We start from the raw sequence: 13,786 nt of genomic DNA on the forward strand, positions 1-13,786 counted from the left end.
GTAAGTCCCAACTCTATGGTAACGACGGAACTTGCGACCATAGTTCGCTTTGGGAAACGCACCCCAGATGAGGTATCTCAGTAGACAGGATGTAACACGAAGATTGAATGGACATGCTGTTGCCTCGTTGCCTCCCTACCAGTACCTCCGCATTTCTACGAAGGCAGCATTTTATTTGTGATTGGTCCATCTTGACAGCGCGAAGAAAAGTAATTCGTACCACGTGACATCGAAACTACTGCATTGAGTCAAAGTAATAATCGATCAAATGATAAATAATAACCCGAATAATGACACTGAATAACGTTAACAGCTACTGAACTGGAAATCCACAATATATAGTGGGAACAGGATAATTATTATTTTGATCCATCGTACTAACTTAACTAATCACAGACAATTTTCGGGGCGATAACTCCTCCCACTTGTATCCCTGGATCATGAGAATTGCCGTTCTGTGTGTCATTGCTCTTGCTTGGTTGGCATCGTAGCTGTCAATGATCGGAGAAGCATCATGGCAGGGATGGAACTCGCACCGCTGAGACCATGGGATGATTTTTTCCCTGGTGTTGACAGATTCTCCAAACCTGATGTGTCTGATTTAAGCAAATGGAATAACAGAGTAATCAGCAATCTGCTTTATTTTCAGACGAATTACTTTGCTGCCGCCATCGTCGTATTTCTGATTGTCGGGTAGGTAAAGATGTTCAATATCTTAATCGTTTATATTTGTTAGTGTATACATCATTTCATTTGTGTATAGGCCTACATCATATAAAAAGCTTGCATAAATGTCAAACCCAACTTGGCTAGAGCGAACTATCCTCCATTTAATGCAGTGGCAAAGTATAGTTCAAATCAGAACGTTAAAGACAGGATTTAAAATAGTGAATCAGAAAAACATTATATGCTTGTTATCAACAAGACGTGTGAAATACTTCTTGTTCGTTTGTGGAATGTGTTTAAGGTTGACCCACCCTGTTTTGGGTAGTGTTTATTGTCATGTCAACCTCACAGGCCTTTTGTTTTTCAGCTGTCTGGAATCGGTGAGTCACTTGCTATGTGAGCAACGGAACCGTTGTGCTGCGCTCATACATTTAGGGGCAAACTAGAAATGTTTTTAATGTATTCAGAATGAATCCTGATTGACCACTGCAAGTTCAAAATATAGTTCAAAAGCATACTTAAAACAAGTATCTGGTTCAAATTTTGAACTACACACACACACACACACACACAGACACTGTCTGCCAAAAATAGTTGCTGTTTGGATTTTAATAGGCACATGCTTAAAGGGAGTTCACCCAAAAATGAAAAATTGATGTTTATCTGCTTACCCCCAGGGCATCCAAGATGTAGGAGACTTTGTTTCTTCAGTAGAACACAAATTATGATTTTTAATTCCAACCGTTGTGGTCTGTCAGTCGTTTAATGCATGGCAATGGGAACTTCGTCTTTAAGAGTAAAAAAAAAAACATGCACAGACAAATCCAAATTAAACACTGCGGCTTGTGACGACACATTGATGTCCTAAGACACGAAACGAATCGGTTTGTGCGAGAAACCGAGCAGTATTTATATAATTTTTACCTCTAATACACCACTATGTCCAACTGCCTTGAGCATCCGGTGTGTGAGGTCTGAAAACGCACTCTGATGACGAAAGTGAACTCTCAGGCTTATACTTCAATGAGTGCAAAAGATCACTTCCGTTGTCAGAGCGCGTTAAGACCTCACACACCGGATGCTCAAGGCAGTTGGACATAGTGGTGTACATCCTACATACCTACATCTTGGATGCCCTGGGGGTAAACAGATAAACATAAAATTTTCAATTTTTGGTGAACTATCCCTTTAAGAGTTTATGATTGGATCATTATTGCGGTGATTGTTGTTTCTAGCACTTTGTATGTTTGGCAACAGTTCTTCTAACCCTAATTGAATTTTATGCACCTCTTGATAAAAATAAATGTAAGTGATATGTATGTAATAAGTGATGTTATTTCCATCAAAAGGTGCATCAATTTTTGGTCAAGATCTTGTATTGACATTGCAAGAGGTGAGCACTCTGTAAAGTCTCCTCCAGCACATCCCAAAGACTTTCAATGAATTTAAGGTCTGGACTCAGAGGTGTCAATTCATGTGTGAAAATGATTCTTCATGCTTCCTCCCAACCATTCTTTCACACATTCTTTCACAGCCTGATGAATCTTGACATTTTCATCCTGGAATATGGCAATGATGTGTCTTCCTACAAAAAAAAGAAAAAAGCTACACACTCCATCAACTAGGGTTAATAGAACTGTTGCCAAACATATAACATGCTAGAAACATAATAATCACAGCAATAATGTTCTAGTCAAAGACTCTTAAGCATGTTTTGCCAAGCAGTGTATATTTATACAGTCTCTTGTTGTCCATAATTGCTGATTAATATACATAAGGTAAGGAGTAGTACATCAGCCCCAATGAGACTTCAGGATGGATGGGGCTGTAAAAACAAGCGGCTGACAAAATGTGGTATTAAGCTGCGTTCACTTACCAGCGACTTTGTTGCTGCATGTCACCAGTAGCTCACCGGTCAGTTCACTAGTGGGCGTTCCTGCTACTGGTTGCCTAGTAACGTTTATGAATGACATTCACGGATGTTACTCCATGTTGTAACTTGTAGTCAACAAATCAATTCAAGTCATCCTTTATTTATATAGTGCTTTTTACAATGCAGATTGTGTCAAAGCAGCTTTACAGTGATAGGCTAACTGGCAAATAGTTTTGGCTGCACAGCAGCTCTAGAAGAAAATGGTGTCACTTGTCCAGCTTAAGTAAGTTCAGTATTTATACATTCCTTTGTAAAAATCAATAGTTATTAATTTAGTTAATTCATCTGTACATTGGTTCTGGAGAAAACAGTGATGTCATTGTCCATCTCAGTTAAGTTTGCATACAATGGTGTCAATGCAGGCAGATCAAAAACATTGTTGAATATCAAGATCAAGAGCATATCAAATCAGTTTTCTTGCCGCTACAAACAAATCTTTTGGAAAGAAAAGTCTAAATATAAATGGAATCAGTACATAAAAAGCCTAATATTAAAGATGAACGAGAAACAGTGAGTGCTCTTTGCCATCATGGTTATTTATCTGCAGCAAAAGGGCAAATGCCTGTCTATCTGGGCTCACAAAACCTTTCAGGCTCAGTGTCAGCACAGGCGAATACCACCGTATGTACACGGAGACATCTTAAATTATAGGACAGTTGCTGACCGATAAAATGAGCTTCTTCACTTTTGCCTTGACACTGAAGAGCAACAGTTCACGTGCACTCCACTGGTTCCCTAAAGTCACTCGGTATTTGCATAAAGTTGAAAATATCTCAAATTTGTCACATCACTGGACATGCCCCATCAGGTCACCAACGGTCATTGTCGCTCGTGTCGCCAGATTGAAAATGTGTCTCCATTGAAATGAATGGGATCATGTTTGCTTTGTCGTTGCTAGTGTGAATGCAGCTTTACTCGTCATGTTACTCGTTGATTTGGTTGGAGGAAAAAGACAGTACAGTAAAAAAAGATTACATACAGCACCTTTAACACAATGTTATAATAGTAATAATATTGAGTAATTAATGTCATTGCTGTGCATTAAATGACTTTTAATGTGGATTTTTCAGTTTTATGAACCCATTGGGAATGTTTCTTGGAGGGGCAGTTGTGGCTCTGGTCTTCATGGTCTCTGTATGGGCTGGAGAGAATAAAGCCATGATCAAGAACTTCAAGAAGAAAAATCCCACCCTGTTTGTTGTGGTTGTCATGGGAATCAGCTACTTCCTGTTGTCCTTGTGTGGAGGAGTGATGGTGTTTGTCTTTGGCATCACATTCCCTATGCTCTGTGAGTACTAGCATTAGATCTTCTGGATTTGCACTGCTTTATTACAGGTGCACTTTGTCATTTCTGTTTATGTTTTGCTTGGAGCTTCCCTTGGACTTTATACTGACACTTACCAGTGTGGATGCAGCATCACCCCCAAAACAATAATTCTGTCATCAGTGCCATTGTAGGAATAATCTGTACATATTTGTCACGCACACTCTTAAGGCCAATTCACACCGCACAGACAAACACCAAAAAACAAGTTAGCTGCCTGGATTTATAATTTTATGAAAAATAAATGTCATGTTAGCACTTTCCCAACACACCCTTACAAACGCTGATTGAACATGTTCAGTTGGGTGAAACAAACCCCGACCAACGCCTACAGGTGTAAAACACAAACATGTTTGTTGGCGTTTGTCTGTGTGGTGTAAATTGGCCTTTAAAAAGATTAAAAAAAGGTTCCAAAAGAGAACCGCAGCGATGCCACTTAAGTTCTCCAGAGAACAGTGTACAGTTCTTGAAAGAACCATTTTTTCTTAGAGTAAAAACTTTATTCTTATAAAGAACCTTTTTCGGCAATGGAAAGGTTCCATGGATGTTAAAGGTTCTTCCTGGACCCATCAATACCAATAAAGCACCTTTATTTTTAAGAATGAAGAATTTGTTCATTTTGCAAACTAAAGTGTTAAAGGTTACCCAAAAATGAGTGGTATTTGTGTAGAATAATACAGCTCTTTTCTACACCAGTAATGACTGTTGGCATCTCATTATGTTTTACAACTAGCAATTATACTATTAAAAAAAAGAAAATGGTTTCAGTTTTTCACCCAAAACTGAAAATTCTGTCATCATCATTTACTCACCCACATCAATCTAAAGGCCCGTTCACACAAGGACGGTAACTATAATGAAAACGATAAAGATATTGTTCTAAAAATCATTCTAAATATAAAAGAATAGCAGAGTCCACACCACAACTAATGATATCATTGGAATCACTTTCAGAGCGATTTTTTTTTCCAGCTGATGAATGATAAAACTATTGACAGCCAATCGTTTTAAAGAGCTCAAGCATTTAAAGTGGCAGATGACAAACCTGCAGTGCGCTTAGAAAAAGCAGAACAATATCGTCCGCTGGTGTGAATGCTAATATACTGTAGTTATCGTTATAGTTAACATTCTTGGTGAATAAAGGAATTTATTTTGAAGAAAACTGCACAAGGGAAAATTGAACACTGAGACTTTTTTTCAAAACATCTTTTGTGTTCCACAGAAGGAAGTTTTATAGGTTTGAAACAATAGGATAGAGAGTAAATGATGACAGAATTGTAATTATTTCTGTTAACTATCCCTGTAATGTTGGAGGATCTGTGCTACTATATCAGTGTGAGCCTCAGTGAGTGACATAATAACAGACCTTTCCTCAGTTCTTTGATGATTATAACATGATTATTATTTACTCAGGATAGACTCATGCTGCATGAGTATTTTGTGTTACTGGGGAAAGCAGGCAGAGATCTAGTAGAGTGTTTTGTATGTAACCAAGACAACACAAGACATCATTACCTTATTACAGTATATTCCATTTTAGCACTTGCTGACAGTTGCAGATCAGATTCTTGGCAACATCCCTGCCTAAAATCACTGCAGGAGCCTTTTACAGCAGTCTGCCGCTACTACTAAAATGTAATGGGATCTTAAAAATAGCTCTGCACAAAATAAAGACAAAAAAAAAAAAAAATCAACCAAATGTCTTGCGAATTAAGCAGCTTCCACTTTATCACTACATGGCCTGGTTTCACAGACCGGGCTTAGATTAAGCCAGGATTACGCCTTAGTTCAATTGGAATATTTAAGTAGCCTTTATAAACATGCCTTGGAAAAAAACTTTACTGGTGTGCATCTTGAGACAAAACAATGGCACTGACGTATTTTAAGATATATCACTGCAAGTTTTTTAGTTAAAACAGCTCAAACATGCATTTTAGACTGGGACTATAGGCTTAAAGGGTCAGTTCACCCAAAAATGAAAATTCTGTCATTAATTACTCACTCTCATGTCGTTCCAAACCTGTAAGACTTTCGTTCATCTTCAGAACACAAATGAAGATATTTTTGATCAAATCTGAGAGCTTATACTTTTCCTCCATAGACAGCTATGCAACTGACACTTTATAAAGAGACTGTAAAACATCCATACATATGAACTGAATTCTCTGAAGAGACTCGATTGCTTTATATGATGAACAGATTGAATTTAGGCTTTTATTCACATATAAACACTGATTAGCGAACATAAACAGATGCTCAACCAAAACTGCTTGATGGGCAAGAACAAACCTCTTGCTGAAGCTCAAACGTACTGCGTAACACACGAGAATGAACCTCATTGGTTCTCACATGTCAAGTGAACATGCTTGAGCTTCCGTTTACCACAACTGATGTGTGAGTTGATGAATGTGCTAACTCTTTACATTAAAGTTCATTTGTTAACATTAGTTAATGTATTAACTAACATGAACTAATCATGAGCAATACATTTGTTACTGTATTTACTAATCTTCGTTAATGTTAGTTAATGAAAATACAGTTCATTGTTTGTTCATGTTAGTTCACAGTGTATTAACTAATGTTAACAAGATTTTAATAATGTATTAGTAAATGCTGAAATTAACATTAAACCAATTAATAAATGGTGTATAAGTGCAGTTCATTATTAGTGCATGTTAACTAATGTAGTTAACTAATGTTAACCAGTGAACCTTATTGTAAAGTGTTACCATGAATGTTTTTATGTGAATAAAAGCTAAGTTCTATCTGTTCATCATAAAAAGTCTCTTCAGAAAATTTGGACAAAACCGCTCAGTTCGTATGGATTAGTTTGACAATCTCTTTATAAACTTTTTGAAGCGTCAAAGTGTCAGTTGCATATAGCTGTCTATGGAGGGACAGAAATTTCTCAGATTTCACAAAAAGATGTTTGTTTGTGTTCCAAAGATGAGTCTTACTGGTTTGGAACGACATGAGGGTGAGTAATTAATGACAGAATTTTAATTTTTTGGGTGAACTATCCCTTTAAGCCTTGTCTGTGAAACTGGGGGATAATGTGTTGTATATGTATTTAAAAGCAAATTTTAATAAAGTAAAATAATAAAAAAAGGAAAGATTGCAATATATCCAGTGGCCCTATAAAGACCCTGGGAAAGACTACAGACTACAGGGAGAATAAGAGCTTAGTACAGAGTAGTCGTCTTTCTCTGATGGCTTTTTTGAGTGTACAGTCTCATGTAAAATATTACCATGTGTTCAGTCTTCTCTTCATCAAGAGAGGTTTTGTTGCTGAAGACTCAGTAGAAGTCTTGTGTTTCACCCCACAGTGATCCTTATCCATGCTTCTCTGAGACTTCGCAGCATGAAGAACAAGTTGGAGAACAAGATTGAGGGTGTTGGCCTAAAGAAGACGCCCATGGGAGTCATACTGGATCTCCTGGATCAACAAGAAGAAAAAATCAACAAAATCCAAGATTTCTTGGAGAGCAAGCTGAAAGATTGAGTGTGAAACACATCAGTGTCAATTATATTCAGCCACTGTTTCTTCTTGAGTTGTTTTTTGTTTGTTTTGGTCCTGGGGCCCGTTCTTCGTACGTCGCTTATTACATCCGAGATCAAATGACACATCCAAGATGATATCATCGTGCTAATCATGATCCAGCTAATTGGGTTCTTCGAACACACCTGTTGTGTATGATTAGTATCGCTGGATTGCGTTATCTGAGATAATTGCGCGTTCATGTGTTGGCTTAAAAGGGGATATGTATCGATAGTAGAAACATTGATCAGCAATACAGCGGTTGGCTGGAGTCAAGACGGCAACGTAATGACATCATAGAATGAGAAAAGACACCTGATGAAAAACTTGACGAATTTCTAGACATTTATAAGGAAACAGCCAAGCGAATAAATGACAGAAGAACGACATAAATGTTAGATAAATGAAATGTGCACTATTTTTTTTTTTTTACATGATTACCCAATTATTTAGGCTATATTCTATGGAAGTAAAATAATGCCAAATGTTTTTGAAATAAAAAGCTTGTTGAATTGCACTATTTGAAAAAAATATGCATTACATTAGCTGTACTTGCATTTAGATGCACTGTATTTTTAAGGCTTGCATTTTTATGGGCTGAAATTCAACATGGTCGTATATTTAGGCTGTGAATATTTCAATTAAAAATATTTCACACACATTTTCATTATTAAAAATTCAATAATTCATATTCACCTTTTAGATTTCACTTCCAAAATATTCATTCTGTTTAAAAATACAACCTATAAAATTCGACTAGCAATTCTCAGTCCATTTTATTTCGCTTTACAAATTCGCTTCCACAAATTCAGTGGCTCAAATTCGGCAGAAAATTCAACATTTCACATCCGGGAACTGCAGGAAGAGCAGTAGAGTGCCGATGCATCATCTCTATCTGCTGTTAGTCTTCTTCACCAGCAGGTGCCGCTAGCGGCTGTTTAGGAAGACCAAAGCAACGTTAGTAAGTCATCATTCATTCATAAAAACGGATTTACAGAATTAGAGCAAGCGGTAAGTGAATGTGTGATGATTATCAGGGCCAGTATAAATGCAGAAAAGCTGATAAAGACACAAAAGCTGCATTTATGTTTAATTCAGTGTATTTACGCTTACTTTCCCAGTGTAGCTACAGCTTTCTCTCCAGTGAACAAGATAACGTTATTGCCCGATGCTGGTGTATAGATCAAACGTTAAATCTGAGATAGACATTATTTCTCTCTGTTGTTTAGTCCTTAACTTTATATGGCAGCGCTGTGTTGTAATACTAGGGCTTCCCTCCATAGGCGCCGATTTATGTTTCTGCCGGTGGGTGCCCAGTGCCCCTCCATTACATTCATATTATATTACAGATAAATCCACACTTACTTTTCGTGTTCCCTAATAGTGTAGTGGTAGAAATGTTGTTAATACAGTCAGAGGTCCAGCCGTGCTCTAATTATCAGTGGTTCGAATCTACCCTCATATCGTTTTTTTTTTCTCTCATAAAGTTCAAAGAAGTTAATTAATGTTTGTATATCAAGAGCAGGGACATGTCTGTGTGCATTTTGTTAATGATTTCCCTGGAAAGAAGAGTCAAGCGATAGATTGACGCGTATGTCAGAAGACTAACTTACACGAGCGAGCCACGCATGATTTCAAAAACAACACGTTTCAGCGCTAGTTCGCTTCTTATTTAACTCAAATCAACGTCAACTTGATGTTTTATTTGCATTATATCTGTGCAGCAATATGACAATTTCGACCCAAAAAGCACATTCTTTTCACGAGCGTTGTCGCGAGTCATGCTCTCGCTGATATCTGATGCAAGGAGTGTTTGAGCGCGCTCATGTATCTGATCGAGAGAAGAGCCATTTGTGCTCGCGCATCACTTGGATGCGCTCTCGACGTTTGCCATTAAAATATTCCCATATAAACGGTCTTATTAAACTATAAAAAAGGGTTTGGATAGTGTCTGAAAGCTCCAATTGATTTTCTATTGGTTAAAATCAATGGAGAATATCTCGTATATTTCCGTGGGTGCTCGACCATTTCCGTGGGTGCTCCAGCCCCCGAGCACCCACGGGATCGGCGCCTATGCTTCCCTCATCCGTCATAGCTGCCATCAGGTCATATAAACTCTTAACACAGCTTAATGGACTCGTACAGTGATATAAAAGACCAAACTCGCACCTCATTTGTGATGTAGGTTAGACTATATAGGCTCCAAGAAAGCAGATACTGGCATTAAGTTGATTTGACGCTGAACGTTTGATTATGATATTCGCAAATTTAGGGACTGTCTCTAAAGTTACAACATTCTGTATTCACGTTTCTACCTTCAATAGCATTTAAAGAGAATGACTTAGTCACAAAACCAACTGTAAATTGTTCATCTAGGTGTCAGGTATAATGCAAACCTTTTAGATTTTTGATGTTTATTAAAATAAAAGGTAACACTTTATATTAAATAGTTGATATGAACGAACAATGAACTGCACTTCTACAGCACTTACTAATCTTTGTTAATGTTAATTCCAGCATTTACTAATACATTATTAAAATCAAGAGTTGTATTTGTCAACTTTAGTTAATGCACAGTGAAGTAACATGAACAATGAACTGCTGTATTTTTATTAACGTTAACAAAGATTAACAAATACAACAACAAATGTGTTGCTCATGGATAGTTCACATTAGTTAATACATTATGAACCTTACTGTAAAGTGTTTCCAACTAAACTGTCAAGTAATATGTAAAGATTGCTATGTATTTCACTACTGTATTGGATCATACAAAAAAATGCCATAATTTAAAGCTCAATAGCATTTGATGAGAATGATTTACAATCACCAAAACTACCTGTGAAGTGTTCATCTATAGGTGCCAGGTCGAAGAGTGATGCACCCTTCTCTCTCTCTCTCTCTCTCTCTCTCTCTCTCTCTCTCACTCACACACACACACACACACACACACACACACACACACACATATTCAAACACACTCAACTCAAAGTACATGCACATATACTTTTTCTTTTTTTTACACATTCATCACACAATTAGTTCTACTTAGTTAATTTTATTTCTAAATTTTATTTAAAATTTGTATAAGCAGGATAATCTATGATCAGGTAAAATAAAAAATGAACAAAGTAAAAAAAATTGTGTGATGAACGTGTAAAAAAAAAAAAAAAGAAAAGAAATAGTATATATGCATGTACTTTGAGTGAGGTGTGTTTGAATATGTATATGTGCATGTGTGTCTACAAGAGTTTGGTAGAAGGTAGAAACGTGAATACAGAATGTCGTAACTTTAGAGACAGTCCCTAAATTTGCGAATATCATAATCAAACGTTCAGCGTCAAATCAACTTTATGCCAGTATCTGCTTTCTTGGAGCCTATATAGTCTAACCTACATCACAAATGAGGTGCGAGTTTGGTCTTTTATATCACTGTACGAGTCCATTAAGCTGTGTTAAGAGTTTATATGTCCTGATGGCAGCTATGACGGATGAGGGAAGCCCTAGTATTACAACACAGCGCTGCGATACAAAGTTAAGGAAACTAAACAACAGAGAGAAATATATGTCTATCTCAGATTTAACGTTTGATCTATACACCAGCATCGGGCAATAACGTTATCTTGTTCACTGTAGAGAAAGCTGTAGCTACACAGGGAAAGTAAGCGTAAAGACACTGAATTAAACATAAATGCAGCTTTTGTGTCTTTATCAGCTTTTCTGCATTTATACTGGCCCTGATAATCATCACACATTCACTTACCGCTTGTTCTAATTCTGTAAATCCGTTTTTATGAATGAATGACTTACTAGCGTTGCTTTGGTCTTCCTAAACAGCCGCTAGCGGCACCTGCTGGTGAAGAAGACTAACAGCAGATAGAGATGATGCATCGGCACTCTACTGCTCTTCCTGCAGTTCCCGGATGTGAAATGTTGAATTTTCTGCCGAATTTGAGCCACTGAATTTGTGGAAGCGAATTTGTAAAGTGAAATAAAATGGACTGAAAATTGCTAGTCGAATTTTATAGGTTGTATTTTTAAACAGAATAAATATCTTGGAAGTGAAATTTGAAATCTGAATATGAATTATTTAATTTTTAATAATGAAAATGTGTGTGAAATATTTTTAATTGAAATATTCACAGCTTAAATATACGACTGTGTTAAATTTCATCCCATAAAAATGCAAGCCTTAAAAATACAGTGCATCTAAATGCAAGTACAGCTAATGTAATGCATATTTTTTTTCAGTTAGAGCAATTCAACAAGCTTTTTATTTCAAAAACATTTGGCATTAATTTACTTCCATAATATTCACAATTTCTATTATTTGTACATTAAATTTTTTATTTCAATGTTGTAATTAGCAACTAATTTACCTTTGAAGCATATTTGACAGCATTAATTAAAGTTTCTTAAGGGTCAAGATCAAGTTATCTGCATCTCCTGCGCTTCATCAAGCCACTCCCATAATATATGTCGCGGTTCAAATGCACAAATGCATGTATGGCATAGACATCTGTACATCATGTGTGTAAAACTCCAATAAAAAATATTGCGTAATTATTCCCTCACGAATGAATCTCTCACAGAGTAAAACTGTCGGTGTCTATATTATGACACTACACGGCATTATAGTGTTATTTGCAAATTTATTTTTAAATCATTATTATTGTCCCTGGTTTACATTAGGGTACTCTTGTGGGAAAGTAGCAGAGGCTGGGACAGACTTTAAACATCACCTCCGCTTAAAAAGATGCAATCTAATCCTATTTACATGAAATAAGCCTGCTCCCGAGCAGGTTTGAGCTTACGGACCTGTTGCTATGACAGCAAGTCTAGGATGAGCTTCGAAGAACCAAACGATCCAAGATCATGCCAAATCGTCAACAATCAAATCCAGCTAACTGAGTTAGCGACGTACAAAGAACGGGCCCTTGGTTTGAGAACCAAATTCCAAAATGGAAATATCTTTTAAATACCAAAGTATGACAAAATTCCAAAAGCATATGTTTGTCACATCACCAAAAAGTATGATTAGAACTATTTCAAATGCTGTTTTTAGTTCTAAGTTTTTAGTGCTAAGACTGTCTATCAAACTGTTGTCTTAGCTAGACATCATAAACTCATTCCCTTTGTATATGCAGCTTCCATTGACATTTAGCATGTTTTTGTTTTTATACCGTTGCAATTTGCATTAAAAAAGTGTATGCTTTCTTAAGCATTAATAGATTTCTATAAACAGAGTCACTGAAGGCACTTTGAAATATTTATCATCATAGAAATTATAGGTTTGGTTATACCTTGTTTCCACTCTGTCAAAAGCAATCGTCAGTCATCTGTTGCACATTGAAATGAACTTTTCACATGAGTTGATAAGATATCTGAAGGAGAAGTGTGTATTTATTGCTGAATACAGTTTTGCATGTTTTGTTTATTTTTTGGCTAACAACCTCAGCAGTGAATAAAACTTTAAATGCTTCTGATATCATATTAATGTACAAGTACTGTTTGCTTAATGGTTTGAAGAGATTTAATAAATGTGGAATGTGGAAAATTTTGGGCATGATACGCGTGAGTACAATTAAACAACAGCTTTTGCAGAAATCAGATTTCAGGCAGCAGTCTTTTCTTCTAAAGTAGTGCATGGTTTAATTGAGGTACAGTATGTTTGGGATTAAGATTGTTACACATTAATATCCAGGATATTTGAAGTGCTTAAAAGAGTTATTCCCTTCTGGACAATTTTTTGTGACATCCATGCAGATTATATTCTTTGCGAATAACCTTCCCTATTATGCAGTTAAACCTTATAGATGGCCTCTAGTTAGATCATATATTTGAGAGTAGATAATGCATGATCAAGCGTGGTCGCTTAGATAATATCTTTGGAGTGTGAATTGCTAAGATTCATTTTGTTTTCTACACAAGCATGCAATCTCAGGCTGCAGAGCAATTTAAGATGTTTAGCTTAGTGCTAGTTTTGAATAAAGTTATTTTTCACAGGAATGTCCTTTTCATTTATTGTGCTTAAAACAAACTGGTGTGTGTGTGTGTTTGCGCGCATTTTTGTGACATATTAGGACACAAATTTGTATAATGACATTACATAGGTATTACAAGGAGAGTGTGACTTATAAGGACATTACCCCATGTCCCCATTTTTCAAAAGGCTTATAAATCATACAGAATGAGTTTTTTTGAGAAAGTAAAAATGTGCACAGTTTTCTGTGATGGTGTAGGGCGATAGAAAATACGGTTTGTATACAGTATAAAAACCATTATGGAATGTCCCCACAATTCACAAAAACAAACGTGTGTGTGT

General features: G+C 36.4%; 1 protein-coding gene across 1 annotated transcript; it reads left to right on the forward strand.

Moving 5' to 3' along the window:
- The first annotated feature begins 426 nt into the window (after positions 1–426).
- On the forward strand, positions 427–13,068 carry arl6ip5b (ADP-ribosylation factor-like 6 interacting protein 5b). Its single transcript, XM_048155454.1, has 4 exons — positions 427–693; positions 3,670–3,887; positions 7,250–7,497; positions 12,399–13,068. Exons 1-3 carry the CDS (start codon positions 515–517, stop codon positions 7,423–7,425), a joined length of 573 nt encoding a protein of 190 aa, XP_048011411.1. The 5' UTR covers positions 427–514; the 3' UTR covers positions 7,426–7,497; positions 12,399–13,068.
- The last annotated feature ends 718 nt before the right edge of the window (positions 13,069–13,786 follow it).

Source organism: Megalobrama amblycephala, linkage group LG14 (assembly GCF_018812025.1).
Source record: "Megalobrama amblycephala isolate DHTTF-2021 linkage group LG14, ASM1881202v1, whole genome shotgun sequence".
NCBI lineage: Eukaryota > Metazoa > Chordata > Actinopteri > Cypriniformes > Xenocyprididae > Megalobrama > Megalobrama amblycephala.